The following is a 24,047-nucleotide window of genomic DNA, read 5'->3' as shown; positions in this document are numbered from 1 at the left end:
AGGGGTGGGAATGACCCCTGGGCCTATTTTGAAAACATGAGCATGTTTATCTTTTGATACCCATATAGGGCTAGGGGGTGGAGATCTGAACAGTTTCAAAATTATAAGAAGTCATTTATAGCAATTAGAGTTAAATTGCTCCCTTTTGCCCTGTCTGTCAGGCCCCTGGAGGTTAGCACCATCATTTGCATAAATTTGAATCCCAGCCATCTAGGAATGTTACCGCTGAAACATACATGTCATACATTGCTTAGTTCCAGAGAAGAAGTTAATATAAATATGTATAGCCCCCCCTCCCCCTCTAACTCTCTCAACTTAGACACATATTGTTTGATTAAGTTAACTTCTAATTTATCCATTTTGAAACACAATGGAAATAAAAATAAGTATATTAGATCAGAGAGTACATGTAAAATCACTAGTGCAAACTATTTGACATTAACAAGTTAAGTTTAAAAAACACTTGTATCCATGACTGTACTCTGGAATACTCAGCTTGAATTTCCATAATTAGTGATAGATTATCTCAGGTAGATATTTTTCTTCAGGAGTAGAGAGCCAAACTTCATTTGCATAGTTTATATAGAGGTTACACAACGAGTGGTTGTTGGATATGGAATTTATTTCACACGAGTAAGTTATTTTTTAAAAGTTACAAAAGACACGAGCTTTAGCGAGTGTTTTTTGCAACTTTTAAAAAATAACTTACGAGTGTGAAATAAATTCCATATCCAACAATTTCGAGTCGTGTGACCTGTTTCTACCACAATAATATCGGCTTGAATCAAAGGGAAACGTGGCCAAGTATAATTTCGCGTATGCAAATAAAGTGTACCGGTGACGTACGGGACCCTGTGATGTGACGTCATTAGATTATTGATGACGTCAATAACAATTGCAGCTTGGGTCAAAGTTCACCGTGTTAGCCAATCGAAATGCGTACAGAGTTTATACCACGTGTGGTATAAACAGATTGTTAATCAACAGCTGTGATGATTAAATGATGGTCTGAGAGTTGAATAACACGGCGTATTGTGGTAGAAACATGTATAGTCAATGAAAGAAACACTGGTTTTATAAAATTGCCAAAAAATCACTTCAAAAATTTGCCCTTGAGAACCTGGCCATATAACTTTTACAAAGCACCTCAAAGCAAACGGAAAAATAAAGCACTTACATCAAAATCTTTGTAGTTGTTGATGATTTAAACAGCCGTCTGCTCACTATGGTTACACTAAATTTACTTGTATTTATTACATAACAAATAACTATTTTTCAATCACAAAACATGGCATGTTGGTTCCCTTTATCTGTCATTAGTCACATACAGTAGTTGTATTTGTGTATCACGTCGTGATATTACAAAATGACGGCATATCCTGTTGTCTTTTTGATGCCTTTCTAATGCCTTTCATGATACATCAGCCCAAAAGGAAGGTAATTAATTCATAAATTAAAGACTACCATATACAACAACGACGAGTTTGTGTGACCTGTTTCTACCACAATAGAAAAGATATTCTGAGGATGAATTGACCTTGTCTGTTCTGTATTCTTCTACAATACCAGGTAGGTCGTAAGGATATGACCTAAAGTGAAATGCTACTAATTAATATGCAAAACTGATAATTTCGGAAATACATGGACAATTATGATCTATTACAAATCATAACAAAATAAATGTAAGTTTATTCTTTTCAAAGCAATAAATTGATAAATTATCTCTATATTTTAAAAATTTGACAAAAATAACTGAATTTCTTCTTGTACGTGTGCTATCATTTCCGGGACCTCTAAATAAATAGTCTCAGCCAAAGGTCACTGTATCAACCAATCAAATCACATTTAGAGTTTATTTTACATGTGGTATAAACTGAATCTTTTTCAACAGTTATAATGATTATTTCATGCCTTGTAATGGGACTTGAATAACACCCACCTATTGTGGTAGAAATAATCTGTTACCTATATGTGTTAAAGATCAGTTATCTCACTCTCTGGCCCATATTCTGTGAAACTGCAACTGAATTAGATCTGGTTACAGAATATCAGCCAAAAATTAAGATAATTCAATTTTGAAATAATACAGATATAGATTATATAAGTCATGTAGGCCTAGTGGAGATGCCAACAAACTTTGTCACTCAGATGCTTGGCCCAAGATCTTTGTCGCTAGAAGTCTTGCCGGAGGAGATGGACGTAGGACTAAAGCCTGCTGGCGTTTATATGAGTAACCAGGAGACATTTTGAAGTCAAACTCCTGAATAAGGCGGGCCAGGACTGTCTTCATCTCCAACAAGGCAAATTTGTAACCAATGCACATATATGGTCCAACAGCAAATGGCAAAAATTTCCTGGATTCATTGTCAATATGTTCCATAAAGCGTTCAGGCTTAAACGAGTCTGGATCCTCCCAGTTTAAACTGAAATGACACAAAAAAAGGACCTGTAATCAAAATTGTTCAGGCCGTCAACCAAATTTTAATGCTAGGAATGGGATATATACATATATAAAGAATGAATCTGAAAGAAATACACAAGAGATATGAATACATCATGGTGAATAAGAACAGGAAATATGACTGTTTATCAGAAACTGAATAATTGTCAATGTATATTTACTTTACAACTATTATAACCTTTTTACATCTTTCTGACTTCTCTTCCAGATATCCAGACTTTGGCCCCCTAACTTCACTGCCAAGTCTTCAAAGGACTCAACAGCTGTATGGTGTCCCTTACACCACCATGGAGTCCTAGAAGGACAAACAGCTGTATGGTGTCCCTTACACCACCACGGAGTCCTAGAAGGACAAACAGCTGTGATATATTCTTAGCATCACCTCCCAAATCCTAGAAGGACAAACAGCTGTGATATATTCTTAACATCACCTCCCAAATCCTAGAAGGACAAACAGCTGTAAAATGTCCCTTATAAGCATCAACACAGAGTCCTGGAAGATCAAACATCTGTATGATGTCTCTAACATCACTGATGTGTCCTAGATAGATTAAACAGCTGTATGATGTCCCTAACATCACTAACTTGTACTAGAAGGACGAAACAGCTGTATGGTGTCCCTAACATCACTAACATGTCCTAGATAGATCAAACAGCTGTATGATGTCCCTAACATCACTAACTAGTACTAGAAGGACGAAACAGCTGTATGGTGTCCCTATCATCACTAACGAGCACTAGAAGGACGAAACAGCTCTATGATGTCCCTAACATCACTAACTAGTACTAGAAGGACGAAACAGCTGTATGGTGTCCCTAACATCACTAACGAGTACTAGAAGGACGAAACAGCTGTATGATGTCCCTAACATCACTAACTAGTACTAGAAGGACGAAACAGCTGTATGGTGTCCCTAACATCACTAACGAGTACTAGAAGGACGAAACAGCTCTATGATGTCCCTAACATCACTAACATGTCCTAGACGAAACAGCTCTATGATGCTGTTTTATATTCATTTTCAGCCTAATATTGCCTCATTAGTAAATTGTGTGTCTTTTGTAAACATAAACAATCCTTCCAGGTACACTCAGTTAACAAAATATTATGATCACCACAAAATTCTGGAGCAATGAAACGTTGGACAATTAATTATGTGTTAAGTTTAGAAAATGAGATGATAAAAAATTATATAGATTACTTTTCAAAGGTTTTGTTTGAAATTAAATTTTTACTTCTTTTTTTACTTCTAAACAAGAAAGCAGTCTATTTTAGCTACCAATCTTACGGGGGAGAAAAAAGCAATGAAGTGATTTATATAGCTGAGCTAACATAAAGTTTGTTATATCTTTCTGCTTCCTGTTTATTATCTGTTTTCTTTGTGGATTTTTTCCGGATCATTTATCGACAACATTTAACGTTGTTATAATGTATTTACTATTGGTTATAACAAAGAACAAGACTTGTAGTAACTGGTGCCTGTGTCACTGAACAAAAGAGGTCTGCCATATACATTTGTATGTCATCCAGAGTAATTTGGGTGACAAAGTGATCATGAGTTTATAGCTCAAACAGCTTTTTGTGCATGACCCCAAACAAAGTATCTACAGTAAGTACCATCTAGGTATGGAATTTCTAGAAATAAAGATGATGATTACATAATTGATATCTATCATTCTAGGCCCTAATACCCAGCTGCTCGAGTCGGGTTCCCCTCTTTACCATAAGAAAATTCCATTCGAAACAAGCATATAATACACCCAAATTATCTTCATAATAGACACTATTGTTAGTCCACTTACATTTCCCTAGCATCACTGCCGAGTTCTCAAAGGACTTAAATGGTGCATGATGTCCATAGTATCATGTCAAGTCCTAGAAGAACGTACACCTGTATGATGTCCCTAGCATCAAAGAAGCACATACAACTATAAGATATGACAGACAGTGCTGTTCATTTCCATATAATATACCAGTACTGTGGTAAACTTTGACCCCTTCCTTGGGCAAACAGGCCCTTCCTCATCAAGGTATAAAATGAAAATTTACGGTGGAAATTACCCACTTCGTACCTGAATATGATATCCTATAGCCCCCTGGGAGATCAAGTTACCCCAACCTCATTTGCTATATCAGAGAATCCCATTGGTCCAAAACTCATAATACATCTATATATTATGGCCCAGATACATGTATACTGACATGTAAGATTAAAATGTGACAAATTTACAAACTGCACACAATGAGACAATGAAGAATGAACAAGAGACCCACAGGGCCTGCATCACTCTCCTTGATATTTCAGTATTTATGGTAAAATTTTCTAATATGTGGACTAAATTCTGTCATTCTTGAAAAAGAGAGTGTTTTCATCAAACTTGGTAAATTCATTTAAGTTATCACGTTCACAAGGTAATTGTTGACAATGGCTGGCTGGATGGACGGATGGACGGACGGACGGACTGACAGATTGACAGGGAGGAAACATATAGACCCCCCCCCCTCCCCCAAGTAGGGGACTAAAAATACCAGGTGTGGCCATTACCATCAGAGGATCAGCTGTTAAAAGACGTACTTCCTTTAATGTCAACATTTATGTGTACATCTGGTACCCCAGTATAATTACTACTGAGGAATCTACGCTGTACTATCACAAACGATGTCCTCCCTATACCGATGGAAAACTATAAGCAGAGAATCTGTATTATATAAAGGAAAGAATTGGAGAGCTACATGATGCCTAATTACAGCTTTCAGTGAGCCGATGGCCTTCCCATTAACTTGGTTTCCGGTAAAAAAAATAAAAGGCCAATAAGGCCTGTAGCTGCTTACAAAATTATGAGACCTTGGCTACCAAAGATGGCTGTGTATGCCATAACCTTTTTTTTAATATATATATTTCACTTCTTAGATAACAAAAAACATATAGTCTTCAGATGACATGAAACATCTAGTCTTCAGATGACACGAAACATCTAGTCTTCAGATGACACGAAACATCTAGTCTTCAGATGACACGAAACATCTAGTCTTCAGATGACATGAAACATCTAGTCTTCAGATGACACGAAACATCTAGTCTTCAGATGACATGAAACATCTAGTCTTCATATGACATGAAACATCTAGTCCTCAGATGATTATAAGACTCTTTCATATGTGTATATGTAGGATAGGGATATTCCACCCGAGGGTCACAAAATGTGGTGAAACCTCGGGTTTCACCACATTTTGTGACCCCTCGGGTGGAATATCCCTATCCTATACATACACACATAATGAAAGAGTCTTTTTCTCTCATATCACTACCAAATTTCAGGCGAAAGTGTCCTTCAGCCATCCATTTTATCAATTCTTTAATTTTTTTATTTGATGTTTTTACTAAAAATACTTATGCTATTCTGAAAGATCATACCTGATTTTTGCAAACAAAGTTTGCACACAAATTTCATTCCTTTTGTGGTTAAGTGATGAACGAATGAACAATTCGCCGATAAAAATTGCCATAACTGACCGAATTTTGACATGGATGTGATCAAATTGTCAACATCTGAGAAAAAGAAGTTCTATAAACAATACTTTGAAAAATCCAACGCTGAAATGAGTCATCCAATTTAACATATGATTTGATTTGCACCTCGACATATTTGATCGTTTCACGGAACAAACTGTACTTTTTATTGCCAAGTCACATTTTTTATAAAATACTACGTCACTGCATGACGTCACGACTGTCATTGGAATTCCATTCATAGTTCAAGGCTATTGAGAGTGATGTCGATCGCCATGACACGGCGATGTTTCGTGGGTGGTAATTTTAAATTCACTGTGATTTAATTTGGCAACTTCATGTGTGAACTGGCCAGCGAACAGTGACTCTATAAGAGTATTCGATCTTTTCTGTGACACAGGATTACAGAGCAACCCACTTATTTGCATAGCCCTTTTTCCATGACAAAATATGCAAATAACCGGAGTATTCGTATAGGCGGAGTTGGGTTTTGGCCCGTCTTATACACATGTAGAGGGGGACGTTTCTAATATGTGAATATGTGTTAATGTGTTGAATGAAGTTCCTGTGCTAGTTAGGTAAGAGTGGCCGTGGTGTGTGTTTGTCCACGTGTACCTGTCATGCATTGTGCATTGTGTCGAGACCCTATGTGAGTGTACTGTGTTTGATTGGTCGGTCGTGTGTGCATTGTTACCGGGGTGTATATATACGGGTGCTGCGATCTTTTACATCGGGCAGTTTGGAGGGATTGAGTTCCTGAAACCGTCACATTTAGCAGTAGGTGTTACTAGCAGTAGCGGGGTGCATTAGGTGGGATGGGGGTTGAGCTATAGCTGATAGAGGGTAGGGTAAAGGATGTTATGTATGTTGTAAACGTTGGGCCCAGTATGCGATTGTGTTGTGTACTTTTTGTGGAAATGTAATAAATATTGTTAACTGTTTAATTGTGTCGAGTCTCCTTCACCAGCATTAACAAGCAGACCCAACGAACCTGGGTTGACGTGCGATTCAGGGTAGTGTGCCGGGTGCAGTTTGTACATAACAAACTGGGCCCGACACGCTCCTGTTACACACATGTAGATCGTCAGGTAGGTACTCAAAATGGGCGCTATATGATTGTTTACGTTATTTGCATTAAAAATTTATTTTAAAAAAATACATTATTTAAAATATAAGAGTAAATACGAAATACATGGGTTGTTATTCTTTGTAAATGTACAAATATTTGCATACACTTCATCGTTTACTACTTGTCACTCCGAGTCTCTGGGTCCGATATCGGTCATACACGCGTGGGTTGCCACTACGATCAGAGACATATATACAGAGATTGGCAGCTCTCTATTTGCCCTTGTGTTTACAAAGTGGCCCCTGACCTTCCCACAATCCTTTGCGGTCGCTCGGTTCAGTCTTCACCAGACGCCATATTGGAGAAAACTTGAAAACCAGACACATAATTATCGATAATTTCTATTTGAAATCATCACCAAGATCCAATTATGTGAAATTTGAGAAAGATCCCTTCAGCACTTTCTTAGAAATAGCGATAACAAGTTTCAATTGTCAAAATCTAAGATGGCTGCCTGCCGAGCAGGTTGTTTTACGATTAGTCTCAAAATGCAATATGCATAACTAGGCACCAAGGGGAACCTACATATGAAAATTTGAGAAAGATCCCTTCAGTACTTTCTGAGAAATAGCGATAACAAACTTCAATTGTCAAAATCCAAGATGGCTGCCTGTCGGCCATGTTATTTTCCGATTGGTCTCAAAATGCAATATGCATAACTAGGCACCAAGGGGAACCTACATATGAAATTTGAGAAATATCCCTTTAGTACTTTCTCAGAAATAGCGATAACAAACTTCAATTATCAAAATCAAAGATGGCTGCCTGTCGGCCATGTTGTTTTCCGATTGGTCTCAAAATGCAATATGCATAACTAGGCACCAAGGGGAACCTACATATGAAATCTGCGAAAGATCCCTTCAGTACTTTCTCAGAAATAGCGATAACAAACTTCAATTATCAAAATCCAAGATGGCTGCCTGTCGGCCATGTTGTTTTCCGATTGGTCTCAAAATGCAATATGCATAACTAGGCACCAAGGGGAGCCTACATATGAAATTTGAGAAAGATCCCTTCAGTACTTTCTCAGAAATAGCGATAACAAACTTCAATTGTCAAAATACAAGATGGCTGCCTGTCGGCCATGTTGTTTTCCGATTGCTCTCAAAATGCAATATGCATAACTAGGCACCAAGGGGAACCCACATATGAAATTTGAGAAAGATCCCTTCAGTACTTTCTGAGGATAAGCGATAACAAGAATTGTTTACGGACGGACGGAGGGACGGACGGACGGACGGACCACGGACCACGGACGCAGGGCGATTTGAATAGCCCACCATCTGATGATGGTGGGCTAAAAACCATGTAGCCCTATTGGTTTATTGCTGATATGAAATATATTTATCTCAGAATGTATGTATTTTTATAGTTAAATCCAACGTTTCAAAACCGACACCGACGATATAATAAATCTAAGGACTGTCGGATGTAAACACAAGCACACAACGTTGTAAGAGTTGTCCCCCTTGAACGCAGATTACTCCGCGCACATGAAATGCTATGTAAGATAGATTTATCTTACATGGCTATCTTACATGGGCAAACTCTATCCAACATGGCGAGATATGAGAGAAATGAAACATCTAGTCTTCAGATGACATGAAACATATAGTCTTCAGATGACATGAAACATCTAGTCCTCAGATGACAAAAAACAGTCTTCAGATGATATGAAACATATAGTCTTCAGATGACATGAAACATCTAGTCTTCAGATGACAAGAAACCTATAGTTATATGTTGTTAGCTTTGCCTACAATCTGACAAAGAAACATGTAAATAGTAATCCTGGCCTCATGTAACAAAGGAACTGATATCAATTGTTAGCTTTGCCTATAGCCAGTTAAGTATCATATGAACTATAAGCCTGGAACTGATATTGTAAGCTTTGAATATAGCCAATAAAGCAACATATAAATTATTAGCCTGGCCTAAAATGACAAAGAAACATACATAGTTAGGTCTCCCCTATAGATGACAAAAGAAGACCTACATTTGAGTGTGGATGTAGGTAGAATTGAAGCTACCTGGCTAAATGAGCTGTCTCATTACCGGAAGATAGAAAAGGCTGTCAACAAAGGCATGGATATTAATTAACTCAAAACACACTGATTAACAAAATATGATCACTCTGTCATCCTCTGCTATCAGAAATCTAATTATATGAAACAAGTTTCCATGGCAACTCCTAGATATGATTACCAACTCAACAGACACAAAGCTTGATGTAGTCAAAGCATGTAAAATTAATCTATAAAATATGATCATCAACACTGGTTAAAATGATTCACTGCACTACTTCTGAATACTAATGTTTTGGTAAAAATAAAGAGCTTTGTCCTACATGTTTCTTTGGTGGAAATACACATGTGGTCAGCTCATTAATATTCATAAAATGTATCAACATATAATTAAATTACTGGGGAAAATCTGGCCAGAAAGAACTTTCAGATCTTAGAAAAAGGACACATATAACAAGAGGTCCAGAGGGCCTGTATCACTCACCTGGTTGGATTTGACCATACATCAAAATATTTCCATGTTCCATTCGTTAATACATGTAGCTTTATTTGTTAATGTCAAACAATGCTATATATGGTCATGGGGTCGGGATCTCAACTGCTTCAAAGATAAACCAAAAAATTAATTCCAGCTAGACTCCCACGGAACATGAAAAGACCCCAGGGATTGCTTTTACAACAGGATTGTATTTAAAGAAACTAAGCCCCTTAGGGCCTATATTTACATCATGATTTTGTTTATCTCTTTATGCCCAACAATGCTATGGCTATAGAGTGGGGATTATATGGTTTCAAAGATTTAGCAAAGAAAATAAGCCCCTAGGGGTTGGGAAAGACCCCAGGGCCTATTCTTACAACAGGATTGTGTTTATCTCTTGGTGCCCAATAATGCTACATATGGCTATGAGGTGGGAATTGCAACAGTTTCAAAATAAAAAAAAGTCTTTTATAATAGTATAGCCCAATTGCTCCCTTTTGGCCCTGCCCTAAGCCCCTATAGGTCAGCCCCAAAGTTTGTAGCTTTTTGAATCCCCACCCACTAGGGATGCTACCAGCATTATATGAGTGATACCCATTGCTAAGTTTCAAAGGAGAATTAAGTTGCTTATAGCAGAATAGGCAAATTGCTCTCTTTTTGCCCTGCCCGTCGGGCCCCTAGAGGAACAGTCCCAGTATTTGTATTAATTTGAGTAACAAATTGTAACTTGTTGCGAATTTGTATGTGTAGGTTATTGATGACATGATTAATTTGAGATGTGATTACCCTACATAAAATGATGACATCATGCTATTGTGAGTAGCATCAAAGCAGGTGCCAGCTGACTTTCCCTACCCTGTGTGAGATGAATTTTTCTCTTTCTCTGAACAGGGATATCCACAAATTTACCGATGCGAGATTTTTTTTATCACACCCTAGGATTGAGACAAGCTACACATGCTCTTTGTACGTTCTTAACAATTGTATGATGTCGCAGCAACAATACAATGACGTCACAGCAACAATATAATGCAGGTGAAAGATCCTATTAATCCAATCCCTATTAACCTGGGGATCACCCTGTGAAGTAGGTGTGAAATGACAGGTACTAGATCTCACCAACAATCACACAAGATATATAATCACAAATGTGCCAACATTGTATACTGTATACTATACTGTTTTGATGTCACCGCACTTTCAATATGTATCATCACTATATGCCAAAAGTTTATAGAACGGGCTATTTACGGACAAGTATTTTCTTTGTCATAATGAACATTAGTCTGTCAAATAAAGTCAGTGACAGAAGAAGTGGACATTAGTGTAGACAAAAACTATTGATGATGGAAATAAGATGACAAAGTTTTGAATATCTTATGATACGAGGATGATTATTCTTAAAGGACTAAATAGTCAGCTATAAATAAGTTGGTTGTTTGAAATAAACACAGTAGACACTAACAACTTGTGGACATGAGGTGTCCAGTCTCTTTTCTCTCCAGACTGAATCCTAGTGGAAATGAGGTGTCGAGTCTCTTGTCTCCAGTCTGAATCCTAGTGGACATGAGGTGTCCAGTCTCTTGTCTGCAGTCTGAATCCTATTGGACATGAGGTGTCCAGTCTCTTGTCTGCAGTCTGAATCCTCGTGGACATGAGGAGTCGAGTCTCTTGTCTGCAGACTGAATCCTAGTGGAAATGAGGTGTCGAGTCTTTTGTCTCCAGTCTGAATCCTCGTGGACACAAGGTGTCGAGTCTCTTGTCTGCAGACTGAATCCTTGTGGACACGAGGTGTCCAGTCTCTTGTCTCCAGTCTGAATCCTAGTGGACACGAGGTGTCCAGTCTCTTGTCTGCAGTCTGAATCCTAGTGGACACAAGGTGTCCAGTCTCTTGTCTGCAGTCTGAATCCTGGTGGACATGAGGTGTCCAGTCTCTTGTCTCCAGTCTGAACCCTCGTGGACACGAGGTGTCGAGTCTCTTGTCTGCAGACTGAATCCTAGTGGACACGAGGTGTCCAGTCTCTTGTCTCCAGACTGAATCCTAGTGGACATGAGGTGTCCAGTCTCTTGTCTCCAGTTTGAATCCTGGTGGACATGAAATGTCCAGTCTCTTGTCTCCTGTCTGAATCCTAGTGGACATGAGGTGTCCAGTCTCTTGTCTCCTGTCTGAATCCTAGTGGACATGAGGTGTCCAGTCTCTTGTCTCCAGTCTGAATCCTGGTGGACATGAGGTGTCCAGTCTCTTGTCTCCAGTCTGAATCCTGGTGGACATGAGGTGTCCAGTCTCTTGTCTCCAGTCTGAATCCTAGTGGACATGAGGTGTCCAGTTTCTTGTCTCCAGTCTGAATCCTGGTGGACATGAGGTGTCCAGTCTCTTGTCTCCTGTCTGAATCCTAGTGGACACAAGGTGTCGGGTCTCTTGTCTCCAGTCTGAATCCTGGTGGACATGAGGTGTCCAGTCTCTTGTCTCCAGTCTGAATCCTGGTGGACATGACGTGTCCAGTCTCTTGTCTCCTGTCTGCATCCTAGTGGACACAAGGTGTCCAGTCTCTTGTCTCTAGACTGAATCCTGGTGGACATGAGGTGTCCAGTCTCTTGTCTCCTGTCTGCATCCTAGTGGACACAAGGTGTCCAGTCTCTTGTCTCAAGACTGAATCCTGGTGGACATGAGGTGTCGAGTCTCTTGTCTCCAGACTGAATCCTGGTGGACATGAGGTGTCAAGTCTCTTGTCTCTAGTCTGAATCCTGGTGGACATGAAGTGTCCAGTCTCTTGTCTCCTGTCTGAATCCTAGTGGACAGAAGGTGTCCAGTCTCTAGTCTCCAGACTGAATCCTAGTGGAAATGAGGTGTCGAGTCTCTTGTCTCCATACTGAATCCTGGTGGACATGAGGTGTCCAGTCTCTTGTCTCCACACTGAATCCTGGTGGACATGAGGTGTCCAGTCTCTTGTCTCTAGACTGAATCCTGGTGGACACAAGGTGTCCAGTCTCTTGTCTCCTGTCTGCATCCTAGTGGACACAAGGTGTCCAGTCTCTTGTCTCTAGACTGAATCCTGGTGGACATGAGGTGTCCAGTCTCTTGTCTCCAGTCTGAATCCTAGTGGAAATGAGGTGTCCAGTCTCTTGTCTCCAGTCTGAATCCTGGTGGACATGAGGTGTCCAGTCTCTTGTCTCCAGTCTGAATCCTAGTGGACACAAGGTGTCCAGTCTCTTGTCTCAAGACTGAATCCTAGTGGAAACGAGGTGTCCAGTCTCTTGTCTCCAGTCTGAATCCTAGTGGGCACGAGGTGTCCAGTCTCTTGTCTCAAGACTGAATCCTGGTGGACATGAAGTATCCAGTCTCTTATCTCCAGTCTGAATCCTGGTGGACATGAGGTGTCCAGTCTCTTGTCTCCACACTGAATCCTAGTGGACATGAGGTGTCGAGTTTCTTGTCTCCAGACTGAATCCTGGTGGACATAAGGTGTCAAGTCTCTTGTCTCTAGACTGAATCCTTGTGGACATGAAGTGTCCAGTCTCTTGTCTCCTGTCTGAATCCTAGTGGACACAAGGTGTCCAGTCTCTAGTCTCCAGACTGAATCCTAGTGGACATGAAGTGTCCAGTCTCTTGTCTCCTGTCTGAATCCTCGTGGACACAAGGTGTCCAGTCTCTTGTCTCCAGACTGAATCCTGGTGGACATGAGGTGTCCAGTCTCTAGTCTCCAGACTGAATCCTAGTGGAAACGAGGTGTCCAGTCTCTTGTCTCCTGTCTGAATCCTAGTGGAAACAGAGTGTCAAGTCTCTTGCCTCCAGTCTGAATCCTGGTGGACATGAAGTGTCCAGTCCCTTGTCTCCAGACTGAATCCTGGTGGACACAAGGTGTCAAGTCTCTTGTCTCCAGTCTGAATCCTAGTGGACATCAGGTGTCCAGTCTCTTGTCTCCAGTCTGAATCCTGGTGGACATGAGGTGTCCAGTCTCTTGTCTCCAGTCTGAATCCTAGTGGACATGAGGTGTCCAGTCTCTTGTCTCCAGTCTGAATCCTGGTGGACATGAGGTGTCCAGTCTCTTGTCTCCAGTCTGAATCCTAGTGGAAATGAGGTGTCCAGTCTCTTGTCTCAAGACTGAATCCTGGTGGACATGAGGTGTCCAGTCTCTTGTCTCCACACTGAATCCTAGTGGAAATGAGGTGTCCAGTCTCTTGTCTGCAGTCTGAATCCTGGTGGACATGAGGTGTCCAGTCTCTTGCCTCCAGACTGAATCCTAGTGGACATGAGGTGTCGAGTTTCTTGTCTCCAGACTGAATCCTGGGGGACATGAGGTGTCAAGTCTCTTGTCTCTAGTCTGAATCCTGGTGGACATGAAGTGTCCAGTCTCTTGTCTCCTGTCTGAATCCTAGTGGACACAAGGTGTCCAGTCTCTTGTCTCCAGACTGAATCCTGGTGGACATGAGGTGTCCAGTCTCTTGTCTCCAGACTGAATCCTGGTGGACACGAGGTGTCCAGTCTCTTGTCTCCAGACTGAATCCTAGTGGACATGAGGTGTCGAGTCTCTTGTCTCCAGTCTGAATCCTGGTGGACACAAGGTGTCCAGTCTCTTGTCTGCAGTCTGAATCCTAGTGGACACAAGTTGTCCAGTCTCTTGTCTGCAGTCTGAATCCTGGTGGACATGAGGTGTTGAGTCTCTTGTCTCCAGTCTGAATCCTGGTGGACACAAGGTGTCCAGTCTCTTGTCTGCAGTCTGAATCCTAGTGGACACAAGTTGTCCAGTCTCTTGTCTCCAGTCTGAATCCTAGTGGACATGAGGTGTCCAGTCTCTTGTCTCCAGTCTGAATCCTAGTGGACATGAGGTGTCCAGTCTCTTGTCTCCAGTCTGAATCCTGGTGGACATGAAGTGTTCAGTCTCTTGTCTCCAGTCTGAATCCTGGTGGACATGAAGTGTCCAGTCCCTTGTCTCCAGACTGAATCCTGGTGGACATGAGGTGTCCAGTCTCTTGTCTCTAGTCTGAATCCTGGTGGACATGAGGTGTCCAGTCTCTAGTCTCTAGACTGAATCCTAGTGGAAACGAGGTGTCCAGTCTCTTGTCTCCTGTCTGAATCCTAGTGGAAACGGAGTGTCAAGTCTCTTGCCTCCAGTCTGAATCCTGGTGGACATGAAGTGTCCAGTCCCTTGTCTCCAGACTGAATCTTGGTGGACACAAGGTGTCCAGTCTCTCGTCTCCAGTCTGAATCCTAGTGGACATGAGGTGTCCAGTTTCTTGTCTCCAGTCTGAATCCTGGTGGACATGAGGTGTCCAGTCTCTTGTCTCCAGTCTGAATCCTGGTGGACATGAGGTGTCCAGTCTCTTGTCTCCAGTCTGAATCCTAGTGGACATGAGGTGTCCAGTCTCTTGTCTCCAGTCTGAATCCTAGTGGACATGAGGTGTCCAGTCTCTTGTCTCCTGTCTGAATCCTAGTGGACACAAGGTGTCCAGTCTCTTGTCTCCAGTCTGAATCCTAGTGGAAACGAGGTGTCCAGTCTCTTGTCTCCAGTCTGAATCCTGGTGGACATGAGGTGTCCAGTCTCTTGTCTCCAGTCTGAACCCTCGTGGACACGAGGTGTCGAGTCTCTTGTCTGCAGACTGAATCCTTGTGGACACGAGGTGTCCAGTCTCTTGTCTGCAGTCTGAATCCTGGTGGACATGAGGTGTCCAGTCTCTTGTCTCCAGTTTGAATCCTGGTGGACATGAAATGTCCAGTCTCTTGTCTCCTGTCTGAATCCTAGTGGACATGAGGTGTCCAGTCTCTTGTCTCCTGTCTGAATCCTAGTGGACATGAGGTGTCCAGTCTCTTGTCTCCAGTCTGAATCCTGGTGGACATGAGGTGTCGAGTCTCTTGTCTCCAGTCTGAATCCTGGTGGACATGAGGTGTCCAGTCTCTTGTCTCCAGTCTGAATCCTAGTGGACATGAGGTGTCCAGTCTCTTGTCTCCAGTCTGAATCCTGGTGGACATGAGGTGTCCAGTCTCTTGTCTCCTGTCTGAATCCTAGTGGACACAAGGTGTCCAGTCTCTTGTCTCCAGTCTGAATCCTGGTGGACATGAGGTGTCCAGTCTCTTGTCTCCAGTCTGAATCCTGGTGGACATGAGGTGTCCAGTCTCTTGTCTCCTGTCTGCATCCTAGTGGACACAAGGTGTCCAGTCTCTTGTCTCTAGACTGAATCCTGGTGGACATGAGGTGTCCAGTCTCTTGTCTCCTGTCTGAATCCTAGTGGACACAAGGTGTCCAGTCTCTTGTCTCCAGACTGAATCCTGGTGGACATGAGGTGTCGAGTCTCTTGTCTCCAGACTGAATCCTGGTGGACATGAGGTGTCGAGTCTCTTGTCTCCAGTCTGAATCCTGGTGGACATGAAGTGTCCAGTCTCTTGTCTCCTGTCTGAATCCTAGTGGACAGAAGGTGTCCAGTCTCTAGTCTCCAGACTGAATCCTAGTGGAAATGAGGTGTCGAGTCTCTTGTCTCCATACTGAATCCTGGTGGACATGAGGTGTCCAGTCTCTTGTCTCCACACTGAATCCTGGTGGACATGAGGTGTCCAGTCTCTTGTCTCTAGACTGAATCCTGGTGGACACAAGGTGTCCAGTCTCTTGTCTCCTGTCTGCATCCTAGTGGACACGAGGTGTCCAGTCTCTTGTCTCCAGTCTGAATCCTAGTGGACACAAGGTGTCCAGTCTCTTGTCTTCTGTCTGAATTCTAGTGGAAATGAGGTGTCCAGTCCCTTGTCTCTAGACTGAATCCTGGTGGACACAAGGTGTCCAGTCTCTTGTCTCCTGTCTGCATCCTAGTGGACACAAGGTGTCCAGTCTCTTGTCTCTAGACTGAATCCTGGTGGACATGAGGTGTCGAGTCTCTTGTCTCTAGACTGAATCCTGGTGGACACAAGGTGTCCAGTCTCTTGTCTCCTGTCTGCATCCTAGTGGACACAAGGTGTCCAGTCTCTTGTCTCTAGACTGAATCCTGGTGGACATGAGGTGTCCAGTCTCTTGTCTCCAGTCTGAATTCTAGTGGAAATGAGGTGTCCAGTCCCTTGTCTCCAGTCTGAATCCTGGTGGACATGAGGTGTCCAGTCTCTTGTCTCCAGTCTGAATCCTAGTGGACACAAGGTGTCCAGTCTCTTGTCTCAAGACTGAATCCTAGTGGAAACGAGGTGTCCAGTCTCTTGTCTCCAGTCTGAATCCTAGTGGACACGAGGTGTCCAGTCTCTTGTCTCAAGACTGAATCCTGGTGGACATGAAGTATCCAGTCTCTTATCTCCAGTCTGAATCCTGGTGGACATGAGGTGTCCAGTCTCTTGTCTCCACACTGAATCCTAGTGGACATGAGGTGTCGAGTTTCTTGTCTCCAGACTGAATCCTGGTGGACATAAGGTGTCAAGTCTCTTGTCTCTAGACTGAATCCTTGTGGACATGAAGTGTCCAGTCTCTTGTCTCCTGTCTGAATCCTAGTGGACACAAGGTGTCCAGTCTCTAGTCTCCAGACTGAATCCTAGTGGACATGAAGTGTCCAGTCTCTTGTCTGCTGTCTGAATCCTCGTGGACACAAGGTGTCCAGTCTCTTGTCTCCAGACTGAATCCTGGTGGACATGAGGTGTCCAGTCTCTAGTCTCCAGACTGAATCCTAGTGGAAACGAGGTGTCCAGTCTCTTGTCTCCTGTCTGAATCCTAGTGGAAACAGAGTGTCAAGTCTCTTGCCTCCAGTCTGAATCCTGGTGGACATGAAGTGTCCAGTCCCTTGTCTCCAGACTGAATCCTGGTGGACACAAGGTGTCAAGTCTCTTGTCTCCAGTCTGAATCCTAGTGGACATCAGGTGTCCAGTCTCTTGTCTCCAGTCTGAATCCTGGTGGACATGAGGTGTCCAGTCTCATGTCTCCAGTCTGAATCCTAGTGGACATGAGGTGTCCAGTCTCTTGTCTCCAGTCTGAATCCTGGTGGACATGAGGTGTCCAGTCTCTTGTCTCCAGTCTGAATCCTAGTGGAAATGAGGTGTCCAGTCTCTTGTCTCAAGACTGAATCCTGGTGGACATGAGGTGTCCAGTCTCTTGTCTCCAGTCTGAATCCTAGTGGAAATGAGGTGTCCAGTCTCTTGTCTGCAGTCTGAATCCTGGTGGACATGAGGTGTCCAGTCTTTTGTCTCCACACTGAATCCTAGTGGACATGAGATGTCCAGTCTCTTGTCTCCAGACTGAATCCTGGGGGACATGAGGTGTCGAGTCTCTTGTCTCTAGTCTGAATCCTGGTGGACATGAAGTGTCCAGTCTCTTGTCTCCTGTCTGAATCCTAGTGGACACAAGGTGTCCAGTCTCTAGTCTCCAGACTGAATCCTAGTGGACATGAGGTGTCCAGTCTCTTGTCTCCAGACTGAATCCTGGTGGACACAAGGTTTCCAGTCTCTTGCCTCCAGACTGAATCCTAGTGGACATGAGGTGTCGAGTCTCTTGTCTCCAGTCTGAATCCTGGTGGACACAAGGTGTCCAGTCTCTTGTCTGCAGTCTGAATCCTAGTGGACACAAGTTGTCCAGTCTCTTGTCTGCAGTCTGAATCCTGGTGGACATGAGGTGTTGAGTCTCTTGTCTCCAGTCTGAATCCTGGTGGACACAAGGTGTCCAGTCTCTTGTCTGCAGTCTGAATCCTAGTGGACACAAGTTGTCCAGTCTCTTGTCTCCAGTCTGAATCCTAGTGGACATGAGGTGTCCAGTCTCTTGTCTCCAATCTGAATCCTAGTGGACATGAGGTGTCCAGTCTCTTGTCTCCAGTCTGAATCCTGGTGGACATGAAGTGTTCAGTCTCTTGTCTCCAGTCTGAATCCTGCTGGACATGAAGTGTCCAGTCCCTTGTCTCCAGACTGAATCCTGGTGGACATGAGGTGTCCAGTCTCTTGTCTCTAGTCTGAATCCTGGTGGACATGAGGTGTCCAGTCTCTAGTCTCTAGACTGAATCCTAGTGGAAACGAGGTGTCCAGTCTCTTGTCTCCTGTCTGAATCCTAGTGGAAACGGAGTGTCAAGTCTCTTGCCTCCAGTCTGAATCCTGGTGGACATGAAGTGTCCAGTCCCTTGTCTCCAGACTGAATCTTGGTGGACACAAGGTGTCCAGTCTCTCGTCTCCAGTCTGAATCCTAGTGGACATGAGGTGTCCAGTTTCTTGTCTCCAGTCTGAATCCTGGTGGACATGAGGTGTCCAGTCTCTTGTCTCCAGTCTGAATCCTGGTGGACATGAGGTGTCCAGTCTCTTGTCTCCAGTCTGAATCCTAGTGGACATGAGGTGTCCAGTCTCTTGTCTCCAGTCTGAATCCTAGTGGACATGAGGTGTCCAGTCTCTTGTCTCCTGTCTGAATCCTAGTGGACACAAGGTGTCCAGTCTCTTGTCTCCAGTCTGAATCCTAGTGGAAACGAGGTGTCCAGTCTCTTGTCTCCAGTCTGAATCCTGGTGGACATGAGGTGTCCAGTCTCTTGTCTCCTGTCTGAATCCTGGTGGACATGAAGTGTCCAGTCTCTTGTCTCCAGTCTGAATCCTAGTGGACACGAGGTGCCCAGTCTCTTGTCTCAAGACTGAATCCTAGTGGACACGAGGTGTCCAGTCTCTTGTCTCCAGTCTGAATCCTGGTGGACATGAGGTGTCCAGTCTCTTGTCTCCTGTCTGAATCCTGGTGGACATGAGGTGTCCAGTCTCTTGTCTCCTGTCTGAATCCTGGTGGACATGAAGTATCCAGTCTCTTATCTCCAGTCTGAATCCTGGTGGACATGAGGTGTCGAGTCTCTTGTCTCCAGTTTGAATCCTGGTGGACACAAGGTGTCCAGTCTCTTGTCTCCAGACTGAATCCTGGTGGACATGAGGTGTCGAGTCTCCAGACTGAATCCTGGTGGACATGAGGTGTCCAGTCAGAATTCTGGTGGACATGAGGTGTCCAGTCTCTTGTCTTCAATTCAGTTTGAGCTATGAAACTAGAAACTGACATTAAGTGTCCAGCTGCAATTATGTCTAGATAACCTGATTTAGATTAATTAGTCAGACAATCTCAGTTCAAATGACTTGGCAGGACTTCAGATTTTATAAGAACTGATAGGCTTTATGAACATGCAATGAAACAAAGTGGATTAGTGTGTACTCAGGCCAGGATTATTGTGTCTTCAGCTGAATGTTTTTTTTATACAAAGTTGTACTAATATGTTTATAAACATGTCACAAAGCTCTTTGACATAAATACATTCTATGAAGTCAGTAATAATATTTCCTCAAACATTTCAATATTAAACATACTCTTTGTTAAATCCAAAACCAGGATATCAGACAAAAATAGCTAAATATGACCTGCAGCTGAAAACGATAATCAAATACATGAGGCCCATGGGCCTTAATAGTCTCCTGAGTTCTGAAGTATTTCAGCCAATTTTACCCTTTTTGGCCCTCGCCCATCAGTCCCTAGGGGTCAGTCTGGCCAACATGTGCATATACCATCAAACTGTCCTCCCATACTGATAAGTCTAACCAATTTAGAATGAATTCCAATGGAAATTCAACAAATGATATTCAAAAGTAAGATTAAGCCCCTCCCCAGGGGCAAACATGAGATCCCAGGGTCATGAAATTCCAAATAGGGTAACGCACCTAAAACAACCTTGACCGATGACCACAAAAATCATCAGGTATAGAATTCCATGCTGTGATGTTATGGTGTGAATATGAACTAAATCTTTTCAGGGGTTCAAGACATAATTTTTATCTTGTAAATAACCTTTTATATTTCAGAAGTGATCAAGTGTGACCTTTGATCTTTAAATTTGACTGATGACCACAAAACCTAATCAGGTGTAGCACCTGATGGCTGATGTTATGGCGTTAATAACTAAATCTGTCCAGGGGATCCTGAGATAGTGAGTACACATAGTTATCACGGATGGAAACACACACACAAGGACAAACAAACGCAGTGATTATACCCTCCCCCTCTTAGAAAAGTGTTGGATATCAATATGAATTCTATCAAGTTATGGAAAATCAGTATATCATAGTAGAAGAATGTAGCTTTGGAAACAAAGGAATAAGTTTAAAAATAAATTACAACCATGAAACTTATGATGAAACATACTCATCACATTATGGGGAACAAGGAAATAAATGTGTGTTCAGTGGGTGAAAACATGTAAAAGACACGAATTCCAGAATACAATAAAATGTCCTTATTGTACCAATGCAGTGTAAGGATATTGAAGTGAACCTAGTTTAAAAACTGGTAGGAATTTATTTCAGAGACTTCTTACTGGAAAAGCAAAGGGGCATAACTCCTAGAAATTTGGAGTAAAATAGCATGACCACGTGTCCTATCAGTTGAAGAGCTCACGAAAAAAAAGGAATTGAATAGATAAACAACATCTTATAATACGAAAATGAAGGGGGGGAAAATTGGAAGTAAATAAATGAATAATCGTGCATGAACTTAAAGGAAAAAACTTGCTAAGGAGTATATACTTTGGTAAGAGCAATTGGACTCACCGATGAAGAGCTCCTACATGAAGTCCCACTATCGTACCAGCAGGAATGTGGTATCCTTTTAAAGTGTCATCTCTCTTTGCTTTACGAAACATTGTGACGATGGGTGGTAACATCCTGGAACAAAAACACTGACATTAATCAAAATTAGTTAAAAAGGCAACACCCCTAAAACAAACAATATATAGATGTTATCAGTCAAATCCTAAAACACATATAACAAAAAAATTACTGGTTTAAACTACTAGCAGGGGTGGCATCCTGGAACAGATAATACACAATGGTTACCAGTCATTGTTACACAAATAACATTTTGAAACAGCTACAATTGAGGTCTCCAATTGAATCTAGTAACATGAATGATACCAACTTTACCTGAAAATATGGTTAAACATTGACTGTATCTAGTAACATGAATACACAGACTGTATTTAGTAACATAAATACACAGACTGTATTTAGTAACATGAATAAACATTGACTGTACCTAGAAACATGAATACAGACTATACCTAGTCACATGAATGATACAAATTGTACCTAGTAACATGGTTAAACATTGACTGTATCTAGTAACATGGATACACACACTGAACTAGTAACATGAGTAATACAGACTGTACCGAGTAACAATAACACAGACTGTACCTAGTAACAATAACACAGACTGTACCTAGTAACAATAACAGACTGTACCTAGTAACAATAACACAGACTGTATCTAGTAACATGGATACACAGACTGTATCTATTAACAATAACACTGACTGTACCTAGTAATATGAGTAACACAGACTGTACCTAGTAACAATAACACAGACTGTACCTAGTAACAATAACACAGACTGTACCTAGTAACAATAACACAGACTGTACCTAGTAACAATAACACAGACTGTACCTAGTAACAATAACACAGACTGTACCTAGTAACATGACTAACACATACTGTACCTAGTAACAATAACACATACTGTACCTAGTAACAATAACACAGACTGTAACTAGTAACAATAACACAGACTGTATATAGTAACAATAACACAGACTGTACCTAGTAACAATAACACAGACTGTACCTAGTAACAATAACACAGACTGTACCTAGTAACAATAACACAGACTGTACCTAGTAACAATAACACAGACTGTACCTAGTAACAATAACACAGACTGTACCTAGTAACAATAACACAGACTGTACCTAGTAACATGACTAACACATACTGTACCTAGTAACAATAACACATACTGTACCTAGTAACAATAACACAGACTGTACCTAGTAACAATAACACAGACTGTACCTAGTAACAATAACACATACTGTACCTATATATTAACAATAACACAGACTGTACCTAGTAACATGAGTAACACAGACTGTACCTAGTAACATGAATAACACAGACTGTACCTAGTAACAATAACACAGACTGTACCTAGTAACATGACTAACACAGACTGTATATAGTAACAATAACACAGACTGTACCTAGTAACAATAACACAGACTGTAACTAGTAACAATAACAGACTGTATATAGTAACAATAACACAGACTGTACCTAGTAACAATAACACAGACTGTACCTAGTAACAATAACAGACTGTACCTAGTAACAATAACACAGACTGTACCTAGTAACAATAACACATACTGTACCTAGTAACAATAACAGACTGTACCTAGTAACAATAACAGACTGTACCTAGTAACAATAACAGACTGTACCTAGTAACAATAACACATACTGTACCTAGTAACAATAACAGACTGTACCTAGTAACAATAACACAGACTGTACCTAGTAACAATAACACAGACTGTACCTAGTAACATGACTAACACATACTGTACCTAGTAACAATAACACATACTGTACCTAGTAACAATAACACAGACTGTACCTAGTAACAATAACACAGACTGTACCTAGTAACAATAACACAGACTGTACCTAGTAACAATAACACAGACTGTACCTAGTAACAATAACACAGACTGTACCTAGTAACAATAACACAGACTGTAACTAGTAACAATAACACAGACTGTATGTAGTAACAATAACACAGACTGTACCTAGTAACAATAACACAGACTGTACCTAGTAACAATAACAGACTGTACCTAGTAACAATAACACAGACTGTACCTAGTAACAATAACACAGACTGTACCTAGTAACAATAACACAGACTGTACCTAGTAACAATAACAGACTGTACCTAGTAACAATAACACATACTGTACCTAGTAACAATAACAGACTGTACCTAGTAACAATAACAGACTGTACCTAGTAACAATAACAGACTGTACCTAGTAACAATAACACATACTGTACCTAGTAACAATAACACAGACTGTACCTAGTAACAATAACACAGACTGTACCTAGTAACAATAACACAGACTGTACCTAGTATCATGACTAACACATACTGTACCTAGTAACAATAACACATACTGTACCTAGTAACAATAACACAGACTGTACCTAGTAACAATAACACAGACTGTACCTAGTAACAATAACACAGACTGTACCTAGTAACAATAACACAGACTGTACCTAGTAACAATAACACAGACTGTACCTAGTAACAATAACAGACTGTACCTAGTAACAATAACACAGACTGTACCTAGTAACAATAACACAGACTGTACCTAGTAACAACTAGAACTGTCGTCCAGAGGGCTAACTCATACCCCCCGCTCCTGCAACCCCCATCGTTACTATGTGTTCATTTATACAATAAACGAGATATACAGTTAAATCTCACTTAGTCGTATTCAGTTTTCTTGGTTACCCTAATTCTTTTTTTATCTATCTTTGGGGCTGTTCATTTGTGTCTATACAAGCTGTGTACCATGTATTTTATCGACACTGCATTCTCTTTTGGCATTGAATTCTTTTACCCCAAATTCAGCATGTA

The 24,047-nt window shown here is 41.5% G+C and overlaps 1 protein-coding gene across 1 annotated transcript in view; it reads right to left on the bottom strand.

Annotated features, from left to right (window-relative positions):
• Positions 1-947: 947 nt before the first annotated feature.
• Positions 948-24,047, bottom strand: part of LOC117331650 (cytochrome P450 72A14-like) — a 54,409-nt gene continuing 31,309 nt past the window's right edge. The window contains 2 exon segments of the mRNA XM_033890481.1: positions 948-2,423; positions 21,105-21,218. Of these exon segments, the coding sequence (XP_033746372.1) occupies positions 2,141-2,423; positions 21,105-21,218 (397 nt within the window). The 3' untranslated portion in view covers positions 948-2,140.

Source organism: Pecten maximus, chromosome 1, assembly GCF_902652985.1.
Source record: "Pecten maximus chromosome 1, xPecMax1.1, whole genome shotgun sequence".
Lineage (NCBI taxonomy): Eukaryota > Metazoa > Mollusca > Bivalvia > Pectinida > Pectinidae > Pecten > Pecten maximus.
This window is presented reverse-complemented; position numbering and strand designations above follow the sequence as displayed.